Source organism: Pagrus pagrus, assembly GCF_965226575.1.
Source record: "Pagrus pagrus genome assembly, chromosome: 21".
Taxonomy (NCBI): Eukaryota; Metazoa; Chordata; class Actinopteri; order Spariformes; family Sparidae; genus Pagrus; species Pagrus pagrus.
Genome location: NC_140208.1, coordinates 18,120,650 through 18,143,037, shown reverse-complemented (window position 1 = coordinate 18,143,037; position 22,388 = coordinate 18,120,650). Strand labels below are relative to the sequence as shown.

The 22,388-nt window shown below is 41.1% G+C and overlaps 1 protein-coding gene across 9 annotated transcripts in view; it reads left to right on the top strand.

Annotated features, from left to right (window-relative positions):
* Positions 1–22,388, top strand: part of mrtfab (myocardin related transcription factor Ab) — a 45,408-nt gene that overhangs the window by 14,897 nt on the left and 8,123 nt on the right. For 5 of the 9 annotated variants that reach the window (XM_084341591.1, XM_084341596.1, XM_084341592.1 and 2 more), the window contains 7 exons: positions 13,585–13,650; positions 19,146–19,201; positions 19,833–19,908; positions 20,467–20,637; positions 21,575–21,738; positions 21,866–22,012; positions 22,236–22,304. In XM_084341591.1, the coding sequence (XP_084197717.1) occupies positions 13,585–13,650; positions 19,146–19,201; positions 19,833–19,908; positions 20,467–20,637; positions 21,575–21,738; positions 21,866–22,012; positions 22,236–22,304 (749 nt within the window). Of the gene's footprint in view, positions 1–6,519; positions 7,212–13,584; positions 13,651–19,145; positions 19,202–19,832; positions 19,909–20,466; positions 20,638–21,574; positions 21,739–21,865; positions 22,013–22,235; positions 22,305–22,388 lie in introns of those variants that run through there. The other 4 variants (XM_084341599.1, XM_084341595.1, XM_084341594.1 and 1 more) reach the window with 3 other exon arrangements.

The following is a 22,388-nucleotide window of genomic DNA, read 5'->3' as shown; positions in this document are numbered from 1 at the left end:
TTTGTCCTTTAACACTGGCGCTCTTATAGCTGCTTCTCTCTCCTTCAACAGTACACAATTAGACCACAGTTGGTTTACTTTTTATTGACAAGATGTGAGACGGCTGATGGGTGCAACTGCAGAGTGGTCAATGCCTACTCAACAAAGGAGCTTTGACCATTTAGAAAGCACTCTGTTACTTTGCTCAGTACCTTTTTCTTCAACCACAAAAAAATTGACCAGTGTTTAAAAGGCTTTAATTTCCTTTAGTGTTCTGTATGTGGGTGTGCACATGTGCTGAAGGCTCAGTGGGTATCGATGTGCTTGTTTTTAAGCTTATTGAAACCTTATGTCTCACCCTTTCATAGCTTAAATAAGCAAAATAAAAATAAAGCAAATTTGCAAATGCTGTCCGGTATGCACAGACATCCAGCTGTTCATGCAGTCACACGCACATAACCTCACAAACACTTGACCTCTGTGGCAGATTTCAACCTCCATATATATATATATATATATATATATATAGAAAATTGCAGTTGTTATAGGGTAGATTCAATGATAGCTTTTTGTTGAACTGATGGACCAACAGAGGGTGATAGAGCAATGAAAAGGGAACTCAATGATGCCACCCACAACAGTGTACAACAAATGGGTCATGAGTTTTGAGAGGGGAAGTTATGCGCCTTTTTGTTATAGTCCTCTGCCACTCCCTCTTTTAGTCAGTTGTCATGATGCTGAGAGATATGGCCATTAAATAATACTACAATATTTTAAGCTATATCACAATACACAATATACATCTAGATATTTTGAAGTTTTCTCAAAAGCACTTCATAAATGTTAAGACTGTGTGACAAACTGAAATATCACAGTATTTTTGACCAAATACGTCGATATCGATATTACAAGAATTAGAAGAACAAGTAGAACGGCCTGATAAGTTTGGAAAATAACATCACTTTCCTGTAATGCAGCAAAGACCTTATACAGTTTATATCAGGATACCAATATATATTGTATATATATTTCCTAGCCCTACTTCACACACACAAACACACTCAATTGAAGTTCTAGCTGCAAGAGGGTGTGGAGATTTTTTTGGACTAACTGATTGACCAAAAGAGAAACCAATAGAGCTGCTGGTTGCAGCTAACAAAACAACTCCATCTACTGAAGTTTGATAATACATAACATGTGTAAGATATCGAAACCCAAGACACCACATTATGACAAGACATCAGTACAGCAATGGAAAAATGTAATCTGTTTTGCACATCAACATGGGTACATATTAGTAATTAAAGACCTACCAGTGGTCTTGGCAGAATTAGAGATTACTTTGATGAGTAAAATGTGAGTACTCCACCAACTTTTTTTTTCTGCTCTCTTGTCCATTGTACAATTTCCCCTATGATGCATCCTTCCTTTATATGTGTCAATCATTTCTAGATTATTTTGCAGTAGTTAATAAATCTGTACATTGCACAGCAGAACTTTCTTTCAAGTCTTAGAATAAAACATGATTCCTCTTGGGAACCAAGTTAAAGTGCAGCACTAAGTCAGCTAGGGATCATGCCCCTGATATCCCAGAAGCACTTGTATAAATGCTTCATCTGCAAACACAGGCAGAGTTGGCTTACTAGCTTCTGGCGATGAGTTTACCTCCGCCAGAACAAACAGAGTGAGTACAGTACAGTAAGTAAGTGCAAGCTTGCTGTACCAACATTTACATTAGGGTTTTGTGCCAGATTCCACATCCTTTCTTTATGATTACACACATGGCTGCCATGCAGCTACCAGTGTGAGCACCTTGGTTCAGATATCATCGACTACATTCCTCAGGCTGGTTCTCTTTGTGGATCAAAACTAAGAAACCTTAGGCCTGATGTCAGTGTTGAGTCACAGCCTAATGCAAACAGTGCTGGTAAATTCCACAGCAGTGTAGGTGGGGTGGGCGGGGGGACCAGGAAGTAAAAGGAAAAAAACACCTTCTGTTTTTCCTGCTGGAATGTTAATGGCTGGTCTGACCTGTGGTAGACTGGCGCATGGCCTGGTTTGTTTTCTTGGCAGGTTGGGGGTTGGTTTGGTTCGTCTGTTTGGTGCACTATGTATCCATCTGTCTCGTTGGTGAACTTGATTGTGACTAGAACGTCACCAGTTAAAAACCCAGGGAATCCTGGGAGAATGCAAATGAGGAGCACTGCAGAGTATAGTACCAAAATATTACTCAAGTGTCTGTACAGATAATAAAAGGCCTTCTCTGACATCTTAGTTTGCGAATATTTTTATTGAACGGAAATGGCCAACTTTTGTATGCATCTGTGTTAACTAGAGAACATTGCCTAAATGAAACATAATCTAAAGTTAAGTTTCATCAATTAGATAATAATATGTCCGGTCAAAGAACAAGTACACATGCCTGAGATGCCAAATTTAGATACCTGACACATCACACACCACGCCACTAACACATTTTGGTCAGTACTGAGTGAGCAGAATGAATATGTAATGCTCTCCCTTTCTTTTAAAACCTATGTAAAGGTACACAAAGGAAAATCACATAATCCAGTTAAGCATATTGCAAGAGATGCTGGTCTCCCAACATACATATTCATTCAATCTGCCAGTGTTAGAGATGTGTTTCCAATGTGCATCAGTGAAAAACTTTTCTTTAGCAAGCAATCAAATAGCTGCTGTTTGCTAAGTTTATTAACTCAGGTCAGGTCACCATTAGACACACATTTATTGGCCAGTAATATCTTTAAGGACATAAATTGTTGCCATGCCAGCACAATTTTGCTGTAGCCCTGCACAAACAGCAAGTAAAGAAGAGAAATTGGTTGAAAAAAATGCTTTATTTACCGAACAGTGACATCAGAAAGCATTTTTTTCAAACACAGACATTTACAGACATGAATAGAAGAGAGTCTGAGAGCAGGAAGAGTTTTTTCATAGATCTAGAGAGTGTTCATGGGGCATGTTGTTGAGATTAAAGGTCAACTAAGGATGGAAATTCATGCTCAAATGGTTTAATTTCTGAGAATCTTCCTTTGTGGTTGACCTGAGTCCGGCTTGCCTGGTCTTGTTAGTTGGCGATGATTGGGGGGAGGTTTTCACGGAAACTGCTAATCGTTGTGGGAAGGTAAATGGAATGTGGTGGGATAATTGTTTTGGGCAGGTCGTGTCTGAATGACATACACTCTCTGCTAAGAAGGTCATGATGTTCTGTCACCAGGATAGAAAATAAAAATATTTGGACTGAAGTCACTTCATTCCCTCAACTTCGGCCATTTTGTAGATAAAAAAAAAAAAAAGCATGATGTGGAAGTCATGTTGTATTCTTCCAGCTGTTAGGCTATTTAAGTGTTGCTCTGATGTTTAAGATGCCACAGCAAGTAGTGGACAAAAGGTTAAACATGGTGCCATTTTATAAGAAATCACTGCTTTTGCTGTTTATGCCCTCGGTGGTCCAGGTTATGATGACCAACTGAAAGCTGTTGGGGAGTTTTCCATTCATTTACACATCCACAGGAAGTCTCGGAGTCGCTATTTCAGCAAGGCCTTCATACAGTAATTATATCCTGTCTGCACAAACAGCAGGGATTTTCTTTTGGTTGATTCCCAGAAATGTTTTTCAGTGACGAATAAAGAAAGACCAAGATAAGGATGTCCAAGGCCAAATAGTTTCACTGGAATGTTCCTGAAGCCAGAGCCATGATAGATTATTTCTATTACTAAAGGTTAACATCCCGACCCAATGCAGTGGATGTGACTAGAATACTGTACACAAACGCAAGAGCGTCATATAGGAATAGTGCTGGTATACATTTAAACATTGGCAATCATACTGGGAATCAGGCCCATCGTACTTAATAGTTCTTAGACTTGTTGTTAGCTGTTTTTAGACATGATAGCGGCATGTCTCTAGGGTTGTTAGTGAGTTTGTCCACTTTGGTTCAGACTGAAACACTACAACTTTTAAATGGATTGCCATGAAATTTACAGATATCCATGGTGCTTGGGGGATATGTTTTTTCAGATGACTGTGGCTGACTTTTTTCTCTAGCACCACTATGAGGTTAACATCTCTGGTTTTGAGTGATGTCACGACAATAATTGCAGTAATTGCCATGAATTTTGGGAAACATTCATTCTGTCCTCTGGAGTAATTACAGTATTTTGTTGGTCTTCCCCTCACTTTTTATGTGGTGCCACCGTTAAAGCAACACTATGTAAGTTTTTTACCTTAAAATAACAGCTCAAAAATCATTTTGATGGTACAGTGTCTTGTAATCAGGTGAATGGTGTCTCTGTCACAGCCACTCCGCCCCCCATCACTTTGTGTCTGCACTATGCAACTTCAATGAGAGGGTAGGATCACGGGATTACATACTTGTTTATTTCTAGATAGAAGTTTAAAGACATAACATTATTATGATGTGATGAGTTTTGTTTGTAGTTAGCACTTACATTACATCAGTGGTGTTGCACAATACATAATGTTGCATAAAGTCAAAATCTTGATTAGACCAATTCTTGATTCATGACGAAACACTTAAACCCAAATAATAAAAACTAATGACATTTCCATCAGCTTCAGCTGCACTTTGTCTTTGCTAACAAGCTAACATGCTAAGCTAATATGGTAAAACATGGTAAGCAATTTACCTGCTAAACACAAACATGCTATCATTATCATTGGAGGCATGTTGCCATGCTAGCCTTAGCATTTAGCTTAAAGCACTGCAGGGCCTACATACAGCCTCACAGAGCATGGCTGTTGGCTCTTAGTTACATCAATAGTTTCCTTGATACTTAGTCTACGGTTTCCTTAAGTGTACAAAGCTACTAATTCAGGTATAGTCAGGTCATGGGAAAGAACATAACCGTACTTCCCACAGACTATGGCCACCAAGTCCTAAAACCCTAAAAACTCCCCTGCAATCTTCTGCTTTATCCCGTTGGTCAAAGTAACAATGACAATTATCAAAGAACATAGAATTACACATTAATGTTGAGCTATAAATTGACGTCCTCTCATGGCATTTATGTTGCCATGGCAATTTGGCAACATAATCTACATGTTTTGTAGATTAGAAACCTCAAACAGAATAACAAAATCAGAGTAGGTAAAATGCAGTTGCAAGAAAAATGAAGTGAAAATAAACAATTCAGGATCTTTAGCCATTAAGATGAAAATGAAACGACATGTTTAGCATGCTGTTTGTGAGTTCATGGTGTGTGTGTGTGTGTGTGTGTGTGTGTGTGTGTGTGTGTGTGTGTGTGTGTGTGTGTGTGTGTGTGTGTGTGTGTGTGTGTGTGTGTGTGTGAGCGAGAGAGAGTCGCTGAGATTGGCTGAACCCACACAGCAACATCCTAATCCTTGTGTGTGTTGTCATCCCTGTGCTTCCTGCACAGACTATGAATCATAACAGCAGGTGGACTCTAATCACAGACTCATAACAGACAGTTATTGTAGATGGCAGCCACCGTTTGTTCAAGGTGTCGCCTGTGTGTTTTCAGGTGCACTGCAGTCATGAGTGTGTCACCTTTATGATAGGGGTGTTGTGGACTGGTCAGCAACGATGTCACTCTGTGTGCTGAGCTTTCATGTTTGATATTTTCACTCTTACTTGTTTTATTAATACTCCTCTCTGTGCTGTATGTATAGTGGGATGAATGGTATGAAAGCAATGTTATCCCCCTTTGTGTCATGCCTCATAAAACATTGATTTAGTACAAGAAATTGCAGCTTAAAAGTTTCCTTATGTTTTTGCAGGCTGTGATGTGTGTACCTCAAAGTAACCTTACCCTGCAAGCGCATAGGTGATACCAAGCTGAATATAGCCCCCTTATGGCCAGCTGGCCTTGCTATTTAAAACAGAGTGGAGAGAGGGGGAGGGGGTGCGTCCAGGGACGGCATTTAGCATCAGAATTCTGCAGGAGCCTGAGACAGTTTGGTGGACAGGATTAGGATGCGTCATCTTTGATTCTCCGTTCGCACCAGTCCTTCTCAAAATATATTTCATTGAGTCCTTGTCTGAATGAGATGCCTCTCGTCAAGGGCAGACTGTTCAAAAACAGTTTCAGAATTGCAGTCGTGATTGAGTATCAATCAATCACTCTGAAAGTGTATGATTCATCCTAGTATCAGATTTACCCAAGCATCTCTGACAAAGGTCGATCCTGTCAGATGAGGTCATCACAACCGAAAACGGTTACTGCCATCCAATAAAAACTGCTCATAGATCGACTGAGTCACCTTTCTTGAGAGCCAGTGTGTAAGTCTAGAAAGTGTTCAAGAACATATTGTTTGTGCTGTGAGTTTGTTCTGTGTGCTGTGTTTGTGTGTGTGTTTGATAGGGAGGAGGTTTTGTACGTGGCACCCCCCCTCAGCCTGTAACAGTGAATGAATGGCAACAGCTGAACAGGAGAACTTTATCGGCAGCACTCCCTGCTTGTGTGTGTGTGTGTGTGTGCGTGTGTGTGTTTGTGTGAGATTCAGGAGGAGCTGCAACCAGAGCAGTCTCTCTGGGCACTCTCTCTGGCGAGCTCACTGCTGTCCTCTCTTCCTCCGCCGCTGGCCTCTTTTCAGTTCTCTCCCCTCGGCTCTCTTGTTCTTTTCATCCACGACCGGCCCTGTGGATTTTCTCCCCCTCTCCTCGTCTCTCCGGGAATCCTTTTGCAGAGCGGAGCGGCGCTGTCGTGACTTGCCGGCTGCCACTGCAAGGGAAGGAGAGATCTGGAGGAAGAAGAGAGAGAGAAGCTGAGACAGACCAATCGATTACTCTGATACAGAAGAGCGAGGCACTGGAAGAGGCGAGGCCGTAGCAGCGTTTTCCCCAACACGTTTTCGTTTAGAAGGAGAATCTCTTGGACTTGTATGGGAGTCTTTTGAAGCATTTGATATCCATGTCCTTCCCTAGGAAAGAGAGGACAGCTAATTGAAGGGACAGCTGGTGCAGTTTTGACACATCGAGGACTCTTCTTTCCTCCCCTCTTCAGCCAGAACTGCCAACATTTGGGACTTGTGAGGAGGGCCGCTTTTGAACGAGGAGTTCAATGTTTACCAAATAATTGATCTCCATTCTGAATGATAATGCTGGACACCAACCATTGCCTCTCCTTTGAACCCTCCCCACCGGGCTCTCCTCCAATGGGAGAAGACATGGAGAAGGCAGGACTGACGATGGATCATGACAGACATGTCTATCACAGCCTGAAAGAAGGTGGGCGATTTCTGGAGCAGCACAGTCAGTAAAGACACAAGATATCTGATATGATTTGTGTTTATGTGACTGTCTGGTTCATATCAGTACTTTATGGCTTCAAACAGCATAAATAGTTTATGGCGTGTTGCTAAAGATAAGCACTTTGCTTCACTGGCCTGTGTAGGAAGGAAGTTTACGTGGTTATATGTTCTCTCTGATAAAGATGTTTAAAAGAGTAGACTTGACCACTATGAAAAAATTAAGGAATTATCGGCAACTGCAGGTGTGAATGGCTGAATGTGTGGTGTTAAAGTAACAATGCTTATTACTACAATCTTAAATGTGCCCTGTGGAGTTTTCTTGTAAACAAACGAATCAATGTTTATAGTTGGTGTTAGTCAAGCAGTCTTCTTCTTTCCTGCCTTTGATGGCACCTTGCTGCATTTCTTAAAGTATTACCGCCACCTGTAGGTCAGTGGTATAGTATGACTAACTATCAGCAGGAAAAGGTATCACATCACCTGCATGCACAACAACTAACAAAATGGGACCCACTCTTAAAAAACTTTATTTGTATTTAAAAAAACTGAACAGGGAACCGTCAATTTATGACCCAACTGTAGCTGCTAGCAAACACAGCAGTAACAGTAACACTGAACATTGAACACTGTTACAACAGTTACGACAGTCCTTGACAGAGGGCTTTTTTCTTTGTCTTCTTTCCCAAGAACATTCATTTATATTCTGGCATTTAGACATTCAAGTACAGCATAACTGGAGGCCATCTTTGTAGAAAATTGTCCGCTTTCATTTGCAGTGTTGCTGCCATGTAATCCGTTACATAAACTTGTTTCAGTCTCCTGAGTCCATTGAATTTGGGTCGGTGAAAGTGCTTTCCTCCTATTTACAGTCATGATTTTTCTAGCAATCAGTAAAAGTATATGAAGTATGCATCTCTGGTCTTTCCCTGTTACATTTTGGGCTTGTTACTCCAAGTTAAAAAACACATGATCCATTGGGATAACAATTTTCTCCCATCATCCCACAATTCCTCCAAGCAAATATTAAATACTTAAAAATCAAATTTTTAGCCAGATTGGAAGTTGGAAGTTTGAAGTAAGGCTGTATGAAATGTGATGGTGTGACACTTCCTGTCACAGTATATTTTTGTATTTAGATGTGATTTGCACATTTTTGGCAAAATGAGAGGAAAACAAACGGTCTTAGTGCTTACAAAAATATCTTTTTCTATAGAAAGGGAAAAGTCAAGACTGCTAACGGTGACATAATATGAGGTATTGGGGATACAGTCTAATATGGAATGGTTTGAGTTAAAATAAGCTTCTGTTTGTTTATACCCAACATTACAAGCAAGATTGAGGAGGTATAGAGAAAAGTGAGGGGGATACATTTAAAAAACCTGTGAATGAAACTTCTACAGTGGCGTAACAACAGCTGACACTAACACTGTGCATCCATGATGCTACAGCTGTCAGTTGAAAAGTCATTCCAGGTCTACTTTGTGCTCACTGCCAACCTTTGTTTAAGTCTTCAATGGAGGTGCACGTCATGTCTCGAGAAAGTGTGAGTGACAGGAAGTGCGCAAAGCCACGAAAGCTTTGGGAATTTGACTCATCTTTCCTGAACTTTAAGATAATTAGTATTCACTGCAACACTTCTTGCTGTCATCTGGCTTCCCAGCCCAGTGCTGCAGTGCGAGTGAATGGCCTTAACCTTGTATTGTTCCTGCCCTCTATCCGCTTTCCAATCTCACCGATGTGTGAAGCATTTGCTGTGGTCAGGTGCTGTTTTCATCTCTCTGTTGAACAGATGCAATCAAACTACGTTAAAAATTATGAGCTCATGCTGGAGAACATTTAGAGGCTGCCCAAATAGATTTCCAATACCGATGCCAAGTGTAACGTCCACACAGAGCGTCTGTTAGCTGGGCATGTGTCGGCGCGATCATGTCTGTTTCCGTCCTCATGTGCCTACTTACTCACCCGAGTGGGCGTGGATCGTGCTGCCTTCATGCGTGTTGCTATGGTCAGTAGCTGTGCCAAGCCTGGGGGTCTTTTGGGACAGTGACGAACTCAGACATGTTTAATCAGATCTAACGACACATGAGCACAGCAGGATTAGCCCAGTTGGCTGCCAAGAACTTGGCTAAACCTCGCTGACTTCCTCCTCCCTCTCTAACCTTAAACCTAACCCCCGGATCCATCTTTCCCCACTACTTTTACTTTGTCGAGGGTCTTGTGTCAGTGTAAGCTGACAGAGTTCCCCACCTGCCATGTCTTACTACTATACATTTGCAAAGAGTCACAATAGCACACGACATGAAAATCATGAAAGTTGGTTATCAAGTGAGAAATATTAAAGGCTTGCTGGTGCTGTCTTAGCAATGGTACAATGTGTTTGCTTTTCTTTGTTACATAACAAAAACATCTTACTTTTGACATCACATTGGGTTCCAATCAGTTCTGATGGGCATTTCTTAATGTTTGTGCCATTTTATTCATATATTTACAAATACTCATTTACTCAAAGATAACTTGGCAATTAAAATAACATCAAGATGTAGCCCTTCACTTCACACACAAGCATTTTAATTAAGAAATGAGAGTGTGAGGTTGTCATTCTGAAACTAAAGCTGCGACTTTCACTGTGAATCTCTGGCTAGCAGGTCATAATAGTGACTGAAACGAGCCGTCCTGTGACTTAAACATCACAGGCTCAAGTGTCCTTGTTTGAACCAGCAGGCTGTCGTTCACCACTGTTTCCTCTGCTTCATCTAAAAGCTGTAAATGAAGCCGCATATGCTGTCTGCCTTTCTATCTCTCTCCCTCTGTGTTCCTTCGCCATAACTTTTTATGACTGCAGAGGCCAGTTTTGGCTGTGGCCTAGTATCCCAAAAAAACTGCCCTGCCTTTTCATCCTTTTCTTAAATTAACCAAAATGCCCCTCAAACCTGATTTAGATGAAGCCATTGTCATATTTAATGTTTCATACATTTATCTTAACAATTACCAAATCATCAACATTGCTACCGAGTGTGTTTACATGCACACATGAAACATTACTGTAAGAAATTATACTAAGGCAGGATCAGAGCACATGTTTACATGCACTGCAATAACCTATTTATCTTGCCCATGTTTACATGCAGCTGGTCAGTATCATATTATATTTGTCTGTAGCCCTCTAACATATATATATTCTTACTGTGTGCATGTTTACCATTTGCCAAATAGTTTACTGTACCTCTGTGAAAACCTTTTTAGATGTATTTTATTTCATTTTTAGACTGATAAGTTAATTATTTTGGATACGGTTTTGCATTATTTGGAGTAATGGTCTTTATTTCATCCATCCACAATGCTGCCACTGCGATGATTCCCCTGCTTGCAAACATAAAAATTACATTAAAACCTCAGTCGGCAGTATACATGGGCATGGCCGAGATATCAGGTTTATCTATCGGAAGTCTAACTGTCCTTGCCTAAAACTGGACTGTCTTTACAGTAGAAAGACCAACCTTGACCAGAGAAAATAGTGGTATTTCCCTTTGAGGTAGAAAACTAACAACAGCCACCTTGCACTTCGCGTGACTAGACCAATAAACACTCCTGCTGATGGGTGATGTGAGAGTTGGGTGGTGCTTGGTTTTGACTCCTTTTTGAAACAGGAAGCAGTATGGCGGCTGGCTGGTAGCAACAAATATTGTATTACAGCTAAACGGTATGCCAAAAGAAAAAATGTTGGGTGAGAAAGTCAAAAGGAATGTGGTTCATATTTGATGAGCACTGCCCTGTTTACAGTACAGGAACAATATGGTGGCTACCTCCTATTCTGGACTTTCTAAAGTGCAGCTAAACAGCTTGCTAAAATATGTTTCTGAGAACATTTTAGAAATAGGCAGTATAGTAGCAGAATCTTGATTATCGGTGCTGCCTAGTTTAGACAGTTGGATCAGAGGTTGATGAGATGCTTTTCTTTGTCATTTATGATAGTAAATGAAGAGTCTTTGGGAATTGGACTGAACAAAAGAAGCAATTTGAGGACACCACCTTTGGGAAAGTGTAATGTGATTCTAGTACAAACACCTTTCGGCCTCAATATTTAAGTATTTGTTTTCCATTGCTATACATGTATTTCTAGATAATTGAGTTGTTATTGCTGCATGATTTTGGTCTCGCCACATCAGCCTACAGTTTCAACACCACTGCAGCTTTTCACAGTTGACACCTTCATCAGCATGTGTGATGTGTCACTGTGAGACTTCTGCATTTCTTTTTCAAACCACAGAGAAAATGGATTTAATAGTGATGCTATCATTTTGAAGTCTTGCTACGCACTGATGTCTTTACGTACCAGTTCACATGGTGGATAAAGTGATGGTAAAGAGAGTGCAGGAGAGAATAAATAAGTGAAGTGGAGTGTCCTGTCTGAAAGAATATGCAGAGGGAGCTTGGAGATGTGAGGCTGAGATAGAAGGAAAGTGTAAGATTCTTTTTCCCAGAATAAACCTCTTCCCTGGAAGTGCCAAGTGGCTCAGCATCGTATCCCGCACTCTGCCATGGCACGGTCAGTGTGTGTCTGTGTGTGCTTTTGTATTTGTGTGTGTGCAGGTTCAGTCAACACGTGAGTCTGCTAAGTGTTTGCCCTTGTGTTTGGCGCTGAGGGAGAATTAATCTTAGCTGCTGCTCTCGTGCAACATATACATGAACTCGCCTGGCTGTGTTTATATCTCTGTGTTTACGTCGCGGACTGAGAGCTGACATGTTATTGCTTCCAGAGGGGAGTCTCTAGTGCTAACATCATCCTTCAAGATGTAGAGCGTACACCCATGTAAATATATCGGAGGGTTCGGAGCCAAGGAATGACATTTAGCTGCACAGGCTCTGACGTGAATTTGCAGTGTTTCTCATTGTTTGTCATAACATAGGGCTTACACTGCAGCAGCTATGCATGGCAAAATGGCTAGCTAGCCTGCGAGCACCAATGATGTCACTTTTGTTAGTGGGAACGAACAGGTGCTGCTTGTGTGGCAGACACAACCCGGGCCTGACATGCTTGGGAAGCCTCAGTGTTGTGTTCTCTCTATCACACACACATGCACACATACACATGCTACCCCTTCAACAGGGACAGCTGGTACACATAAAAAACAAGAGTCTGAGCTCGGTGGAGCTGAGCTGAATGTCTGTGGGTGAAAATAGTATCTGCCGCGATAACATACAAATGCCTTCCTCAGATTTTATCGAACTTAAAACCAAGACGAGTGGTAAGTGTGTGTCACATCCTTGGTTTAAAATGGAAACAGGCTGTTGCCAAGAAGCACAGTGGAAGTTTAGTGCAGTATCAGTTACTTATGCACCTCAGAAAAGACATCACACCACAAACAAGTGTCTGCAGTGACAACCCTGTAGCTGTTCATTCTTGGTATGGCCTATGAAATTTGTCTGTGTGGTTGACTGATGGGTCCGGCTCACTTCCCTAAATTCTCACTGTGTTGTACATGATGAAACACAGTGCACTTGCATGATCCTGCAGCTGATGTCCGTGTTTAAATTGTTATTCTGTTTAGATTCTTCATCTCGTTTATAATTTTGCACTTAATTGAATAGAAGGGGAGCTAATAAGCTTTCAGCCCAGGGGTTGAGTCCTTAAATTAGTTTAACTTTAAAAGGTACCAAGAGGAGAACAACTGGGCTTCACAATGCACAACAGCTGAAACTTTGTGCACACTGAAAGGTCGAAAATGGTCCAACTTCTTTTGTTCGGGGCTGTGTTCCTTGAAACTCTCCCGGCCTCTGCGTTATGTAACAAGTGCTTCCTGTTTTGAAATGACGGCGCAATCGCCTCTTTTTTTTCCTCATCTTCTCTCAAATGGAGCCTTGTTTCAGTCTGTACTGTTAAGTATGCTCTTTTTCTTCCTCTGCTGGTTTCTCTCATCTTTCCTGCTGTGCCTGACTGTTTTACTGATTCTTTTCTGAATGCTCACTGTTTTTTTCACACACTTATGCGCACATTTACCACACAGAAATAAAAAAAAAAGTTCAGAAACAGGAAGTGTGTAGTAGGCTGCTCACGCCCTCCTTATACCCGCCTCCTCTGTAGCTTCAAAAAAAAGCACGGTAGAAGAAGGGGGAAACGAGAGGATGAATTGGGTCCTCTCTTTGTCAGCCTAAACGCATCTAGGTTCCTATGCAGGGTTATTTATCTAAACATGGTCGATGGACTACTGATCAGAGGACATTGAGATACCATAAGGAAGCTTAAGGAGCTCAGAGATCCATCGCTGCAGTTTCTCATTCTCACCGGCCTTCACTGACTCTGTTCTCCTCTTTTTTCTCCCCTCACCTCCGCCTCCCCTGTCTCCATGCAGTCCTTCAGCTCAAACTCCAGCAGAGACGTACACGAGAGGAACTGGTCAGCCAAGGGATCATGCCACGTAAGTCTGTGATGCTCAGTAGATGCGTGTTCTTTCAATTCAAACTCTACCCTGCAAACTTAGACACTGGTTATTTCCTACACATACGTTTTATTGTTACATCTACATCCTGCGCATGTACTCACTCTAAACACACTACAGACAACAACTAGGGCAGTGTGTCTGTGCCTTTGAGCCGAGGTCAACGGGTTAACCCTGATACTACAGCATCAGACAGCATGTCAGACCGTGTCAGAAATTAATGGGGTTATCACATAACACTAACACTGAGCTATATGTGTGTGATCGATTGATTCATAAGCGACATGGGCTCTGTTCTATTACATATCTGATTATTCTCAACTACTATAACCGGATATGTCGGCAAATTATATCTTCTGTTTGCCTTCCTGTAACATGATAGGTTACTTTTGCTGAAAATGTCAGCCCTTATCTGCATGTGTTATCGCATGACTGTGTCTGTGTGAGCGCTCTGCATGTGTCATATTTTGTGAAGTCTTTGCAACACTTTGTGTTATCAAATAGGGCAGCTTCCTCTTCTTCTGTATCCACTTCCTGTTTCACAGTTCCGCACAACAGAGGAGGCGGAGATATTTTTTCTTAAAATTTTCCTCTGTTTCTGTGTAGAACATTACTGTGGACAGAATGTACCAGGCTCTTTTCAAAATGTCTAAAAGCGGCATACAGTCTCATACAGTATACAAGGTTGGTTATCATCTATTACCAAGTGATTAGGAGCTACCATATGTGACTGTTCAGACAGAGAGACTAAGCATACACTCAAGGTGAGTCTTAAGAAGACGCAACTGCTCAAAATGAAAAGGAGGGGAAAATAGTTGTTTTCTGGATCCCTCGTCACTCATTGACGTTTGACAGATTAAGAAACCAAAAGGTGCCGTTTGTCCTTAAAAGTGGGACCATTTTACAGCTGTTATAAACTACCACTGCTGTTGGTTCGTGGTTATATGCAGCCCTGCATAAATAAGAGGGTCAACTGAAAATGCACTTATTAAAAGTGTGGTTTAGGCATGAAAGATTGCACAAGAGGGAAGACTCAGACCAACCTGAAGTCCATTTAGTAGTTACAGTAAATCTTGCTGTGTCCTCCTAATGCAACAGGCTTCATGCCAGACTGTTGAATTGGGATCAGCATGTTCTGGCATGTACATCACTCTCAAGATTCTCCTCTGTCGAGATACAAAGACACAAGATATGTAAAGAGGCATGGCTTTATAAGAGATTCATGAAAGATTGTGTTTCCCCCAATACAAGAGCTCTTATTTTGACACAGCAAGGTAGCGCAAAGGCTGTTGAGCTGTCAAGGCCCCTATTGAATTATAGGACAGTAAAGATCATATGAACTGCTGAAAAAGCAAGGAGGGAGCATCGTCATTTATAGACTCCCAGTGGAATTGTATCACGAGGATAAAAGCAAAACGTTTACCAAACTCTGTTTTATATACAGTTTCAAAATTGTGATGTATATCATTAGTGGTAAATTATTCTTAATGATATTGTAATGTGCTTTCAGTCATGTTGTTCAGCTGTAAAGGAGACAGTGAGTGCTGGGAACTGATGGAGGGTCAGTTTCTGCTCTGGTGTCAAATCGTCACCTTGGTTTTGCAGCTGTTGGTGGTGTGAATGACTAATTTTCCACCCTCCCACTGTCTAGGTGTTCTTGAGCAAGGCACTTTGTCCTCCCACCTTCTGTTGTTGCACTGTGTCCATATTGACCATGTAAATATGAGGCGGGACATGTTGCTGGACAAGGGAATCTTTTTACAATAACAATGCTCCTGTGTCCTGAGGTCAGTCATGATTTAACAGAGCACACGTGATGTCATTCACCAAAAACTCATAGTATGTCTGAGCTGTATGTCTAGTGCTGATAAATTTGACCGCTTGAAAGTTAAATATTGAACCACAATATCCTAATCAGCCTCTGATATTCTGTAGACTTTGTGGTCAGTGTCACGGTCGTTGAGTTTGGATGGTGTTAGGTCAAATTTCTGCGGCTATATGCAAGTTCTCTCTTAAGTTTGGGTGCAAAGTCCACACTGGACAATACGTTCAAATTAGTTAGTTTGATACTTAAGTTGTGTTGATGTTTAGTTGCACCACAGAGTTATAGGGTTCCTCTATACCTTCTCTGACATAAAGTCCGAAATAACTAAAATGTTGCTGAAAATGCCATTTTCACTTCCTGTTGCCGATAAGTAAAAAGCACTATTCTCAATGCAGTGTTGATTACCGTGTTGTCTCCCGTGTCCACTTATCTGCGAACACTCTGCTATGCAATAGCAAAGAGGCAATTGGCTAAAAATAGCTAACGTTAATCATCAAACAACAAAGCGTTATGATTAGTTGACAACTACCTGTATACAAACTTTATCTACAGCCAGTGAAACTGACATTGCAGTGTTTCCCACACATATGTTTTACTTGGGAGTTTACTTACTTAAATTACACTAACTACTGCATGATAGCGAACTGTTATAAATGAGTAGTTGTTAAATGTTAAAAGTGATCTAAACTTATATCTTTGCTTGCCAACACTAAAAAGTTAGTGTCTAATGTCAAATTTAGTTAAGTGTGCTGCTTTTGCTAGCCCTATAATGTTAATATTAGGTTAATATTTGTTTGTGTACTGTTACTGGGCTTTGGCTATGTCAGACTGTAAAGCAAGAAAACCCCACTAACCCACTCCTTTGCACCCTCCAATGCCAATCATTATTTTACGATGTACTTTTCAGCTACTAAGGGCTAGGTGTAAGATTTAAGTTGTAATTTATGCCTTTTTAGGCTACAATGCAACTGGTGCAACCAAGTACTGAGCAGTACCAGGCCAGGAATCGTGGCCAGTTACCTGTTCTTTGTATTTTATTGTATTCTGTTGTCTCTGACTCTATTGTGACATTTAACTTTGTGATTCACTATAGTATATTTTATTGTTTCTGTTATATACTATTGTATACTGTTTCAGACATTTAAGGAAGTCATAAATTTATGCTTGTGATGAAACATAATGTCAGTTAGAGCTGCATTGTGACTCAACAGAAGATAGTTTCTGAATATTCCAGTGAAGTGCTACGAGATATTGACAAGCTGACAATTATACATTAGGGTATTAGTTAAGCTTTCATCAGATGTTATCAGTCAAATCCTTGTTTCTGGAGAGAGAATGTTCACAAGTTCTTCAGTAAGAGGGTGTGATAGTGACAGGATCTGTTGTCTGTTTTGTTGTCATCTTGGCCGTTGGTTATATCACCACTGGTATGTATGTCTGCTTTAAAAGTTGCGGGGTTGTGACATTAGGAATGTCTCCCACCAACCCCACCCAGTCATCTGTGGCATACGTACAGCTGACGCCCAGCTGTAGCCAGAATGTCCACACTCACATACTCATGGCAAAGCGATTTCACCAGCTCTTGACCAATCAGACGATTGCTGTGTTGCATCATCACAACTGCCGCTGTCTTCCCAATATCCTTCCCGAAATAGAGGGAACGTCTTTGTACGTCTGTGTGGGGCATTTCTTAACTCTCACCTTGACATTTGGAATTAAAATGTTAAAGGCTGTGAGCGTTGCTGCTCTTTGTGTTCAAGTCCAATTATAAACATTTGAGTTTGGTTAGTCATGATGTTAGATTGATAACTGTGCTCTTGGCCCAATTCCTTGATGGTACCAGCTTGATGGTAGCTGCATTACATACAGACCTGAAAAGGATCAAATCTGTTGAGCAATTTCTTTAAATTTCTTGGAATTAATCAAAATAATCCAAAATTAAACTTCTATCATAAAATTCAAAATTATATTTGAAGATTTTACAGGTTCAAAGCTGTAAATGGTTGGCTAAAAATAAATGCATCTTTCTACTCACACATATATACCACATAGACATTCACTAGGTACATTACACACAGTAATGGTTGAACACAGTGATGGACGCAGATGTTTCATCAGTCCGCACTCTCCTCCATCCTTTTAACGATCCACTCCAGACTACTGGTCATCAAGAATTGATGTCTCTCAGACTCCCAGCTGCTGTCTATCTCTCAGACTTACTGTAACACATACAGTTGGCCTGAAATAGTTCAAACAGTCTGCTATCTCCAAATCTTAGCAAATATGTTATATATCAATGCACACCCGGCCTGTTTCCTCTTTAAAATAACCATTTAACTATTAGTGAAGTGTACTTGCCAACAGAAAAAGGTTTCACTACGTCGAAGGTTAGATATGTGGGAGGTTTGAGATTCACACAAACCTCAACTATTACCTGTTTTTGTGCTTAACAATCAGTATTAATAAAAGAAGATGCAAAAAAGGTCCACATGTAGCTTCAAACTAACTTCTGTACTCAGTTCAAACTAAGAGATTGAATTCATGGAAAAACTGTATGGAATATTGTGACCAACGGAGCTCCCAGGAGGCCGTATGGTTACAATTAGGCTCATGAAACTGCTGAGTAAAGGTTCGTAGGAATGTCTTGGTCATGGTTATAGTCATGCATTTCCATTAGGTTTGTCTGCATATTTGCTCCCTTAAAGAATAAGTTCACACAAAAATGATAATGCAGTCATTATCTACTCACCATCATACCAATGAAAAGTCAAGTCGAGTTTTGTAGTCCACAAAGCATTTATTGAGCTTCGCAGCAAAACAGCGTTGTAGCATTCTACTAAACTACTGAATTAGATGGGCACTTTTTTTAAAATGTTAAAAAAAACAAAAAAAAGTCTCCATACAGCCTGCATGGCGAAATCCAAAGGTGTCTTGAGATCCCAAATTAAACATTTGTAATTAACACCCTTGTTATGACAAAATCTTCACAATATGACAATAAGCTGTATTTGGTATACAAGTTTGACTGCTTGTTTTTTTCCCCCAGTTTTTTTATGTTAAAACAAACCCATCTACTTCAGTTGTTTAGGAGAAACGCTGTTTTGTTGTGACTGTTTTGTGGACTATAAAACTTCACCAGACTGTCCATCAGTATGAGGCTGAGTAGAAAATGACTGAACATTCGATTTTGGGTGAACTTCAACTTTAAAGCCTAAATTAACTAAGCTAAGCTACCATCACCATTGGCTGCAACACTTCCTGCAGCTGCTTTAATGATCACATGACTGGGATCTGAACAGTGTAGTAACAGGCCAAAGAAATCGACTGCAGTTGCAGTTTTTAGTGGTATCTGTGCTGGCTTGCACTGCAGACAAATGTTGCTTTATTCGTGCACACACAGCACGCTGCAGCAGCCCATCAGCCTCCTGAGCTGTCATCAGAGTGTGCGGTCAGAACAGCACTCCTACTGACCTTCTCGTCCTGCAGCCACTTCTGCTTTGAGTCTTGCCTTCCTCTGTAGTCGATTCTGTTGTCACATTGTCAGTTGCAGAAAGATGCACCACAACTCCCATCAAAATCTGTGTGAGTCGCATTCTCATCTCTCTCTCTCTCTCTTTCTTTTCCCGCCTCCATTCATCTCTCCATGCAGCACTGAAGAGCCCGGCAGCCTTTCACGAACAGCGGAGGAGTCTTGAACGAGCAAGGGTGAGCGTCTTAAAATACGGTGGTTTTCCTCCTTTCTCTGTGGACTTGCTTTGTTGAAGCTACGTGGGACAACATGTTTACAGTCTGTTAAAACGACATAGATCACAAAGCACTTTATGAAATTTAATTTTGCTGTTTTGCTGGATAGGCACTTATATGTTTACAGGAAATAACAAATCGAACTGTAGATGCCAGTCAAACAGTAGTGCTCTTCAGGGAAGGAGCTGCACAGACCAACAGGGTTGCACAGCACGCTTAGCAAGTTTTTTTTTTTTTTAATAGCTGAAGTTCAGATCTACTTCTGATTTTTTATTATGCAACCAATTTAATCAATGATTCGTGAATGCTTTTAGTCATAGCATAGTTAGCATTAGCAACAATAACTGTCTCTGCTAAACAAAGAAAGAAAAAATAAACTAAAATAAGAGTAATGTCACAATATGGGACACACTGTTAAAAGTGATCTCTGATAAGTACGGTGCTGAAAAACTACAGCACCTAAGAAAATATCCAGTCTACAAGGGTAACAAGTGTCCATTAGGGACTCCACACTTTTTATGTTTCTTCTTCTTTGGCTCATGATCCTCTTTTCTCACATCTCACCCCCCCTTCATTTCCCCGTTTCCCCCAGACTGAGGACTATCTGAAGAGGAAGATCCGGAGTCGTCCTGAACGCTCAGAGCTGGTCAGGATGCATATTCTGGAGGGTGAGTTTTTACCTAAAAGTGAAACTGACTCATGAGATCTTCCTTAGTGACATCAACAGTTACAACAATGAAAGGCTCAAGTTTCCTTAAATATAGACACTTGATTAAAAAAGGAAGTATACGGTAAACAAAACGGAACTAGTTCCATGTCATAAGGTTACTGTCTAAGTCTTGGTTCATATTTCTAAGTACTGAGTTCAACTAATAATTTGACATCATTGAAAATTACATTGAACACATTGACAGCCTCATGAGAAATGTGGCTCTTCCCATGGTCAGTCATGAAGTGGCACGTTGGTCTGTCAGTGTATGTCAGCTTGACTTGACGCTGTCCCTTAATTAATGTTAATGTTAAACCAGAAGCTGCTGTTGGGTTAGTTTGGAATTAAATTGAGCTTGGGCTCTAAAACTCTGTATCAGTGATCATCAGAAATTCAACTCCCTGTTTTCACAGATCTTGTGCACACACAGCACGTACCTGGTGTTATCTTGTTTGAGCTTTAGATTAAATTGAATCACTCGATGAATAAATTTGCATGCATGCAATGTCGCCTGTTGTGTCCACTGCAGAAACGTCGGCAGAGCCGTCCCTGCAGGCCAAGCAGCTGCAGCTGAAGAGAGCGCGACTGGCCGATGACCTCAACGACAAGATCTCCCACAGACCGGGTCCCATCGAACTGGTTCACAAGAACATCCTGTCCGTCAGCATCCCTGTGCACTCCCCATTGGGTAACTACACACGCACACACACCTCATATCATTCAGTCACAGATAAGAGCATTCAGTTACCGCAGTAAAGATGGACAATGTAATTACTAACACACATTAGTGTCACAATCAGATAAAATTCAAGCGCAAGCATGTTGGCACAAGGATCCACACAAACACATGCACTTGTACAAGATTCACATACACACCTGCAGGATTTCATGGAGACTGTAAATAAAACACGGCACTCTTGAAGTTGCTTTTGGAGTGGAGCTGCAAGATTATTTTGACAGAAATTATATGTATAGGATTACGATTGTTGGAAAGGATCAGTTAGACCAAAATACATATCTTCAGTTCGCCCTAGTTGATGGATGCTTGCTGAATTTTTTGGAGCCATGTAGCTCACGGATAAGTGCAGGTGTCAAGTTAAAACATGTTCACCTCTATTATTGAGCTGCTATTATACCTCTGCCTTTGTGTGCAGTTGCACCGCCTCTAAAATCTGACTTCCGTTCAGTCTGAACACACCTTTAGCTTTGTAATTACAACATCCAGGTATCTACGCACTCTTGTAATACTGTCTATCAAGGGTGAGTGTGCACACACACACACACCAACCAGAGGTTTCATCATCCTGGTGGATGTGATGTGATGTGGATGTGAAAAGCTACACCACACAGCCTTTGACTAACAACTGTGTTACAGAAATGACACAACAGCTCCATTTGGACATAGTCCTGTTTTGAAACATGGTACAATGTTGTATAACTTCTCCAAAAATTAGTCATCACTGTTAAGCAATCCATTAAACAGTCATCACTGTTTGACTGTCTTGCACTCACACAAATTCCCAAATTCATGTGCCATTTTCACTGCTCTACTGGCCACAGATGTCCATTACAGTCCACAGTGAGATTGTTTCTTTTAATCTGAAAATATCCGCTCTCTGTCACAGATTCTCCAAAGGGAGCCGGGGGAGAGAGCTCGTCCTTAGACGAAGACAGCAGTGATGCTCTGTCACCAGACCAGCTAACCAATCACGACTCTCCTCTTAGCGCCGTCCCTCAGCTGTCCCCTTCTGACGTGCACAGCCAGAACGGAGACATGTCCCCCAGACAGGTACCAACGCAGGATGTCATTTAAATCAAATCATTCAGAGTGGAGAGAGGGTCACTTGAACTTAATCAACCAAACAAAATTCAAATGAGATTTTATTGTGAAATTAACCAGAGTAATATCTTCTCAGTTCATTACACAGTCCCCTCCTCCTCCACCTGCACCACCACCTCCTCCTCCCCAGGTGAATGGGTCAGACTCTTCCCCATTCCCAAAAGTCACAAATGGGATGATGTTGACCTCAGTAAACTCCCGCCCCTCCACTGGACAGGTCAAGGTGAGGAAATATTGTTATGGCTATTTTCCTATCTCTTCACAAACACGGAACCATGAAGTATTTCCCTGTTTCGAGTTGAGCATCCTGCAGATTTGATGACTTATGAATAAATCTGACCTTAATCTCTTTTTGTGGAGCAGCTATAACTGGCTAACCCTCCCTCTCTTCTTCATTTCCTTACTTCCTGCTCCCCGACCCCATTTCTCACGCTTTCTGTCATCAGTCTCAGGCCAAGACGAGTTCAGACCGCCCTCCACAGAGACCTAAGAAACCAAAGGACAGCAAACCCAAGGTCAGCGGGCTCCTTGTTTGATTTCCTTTTTTAATCGGCCACAGAGTTGTCAGCACATATTTTTTTGCCTGCTTTGTGACAACA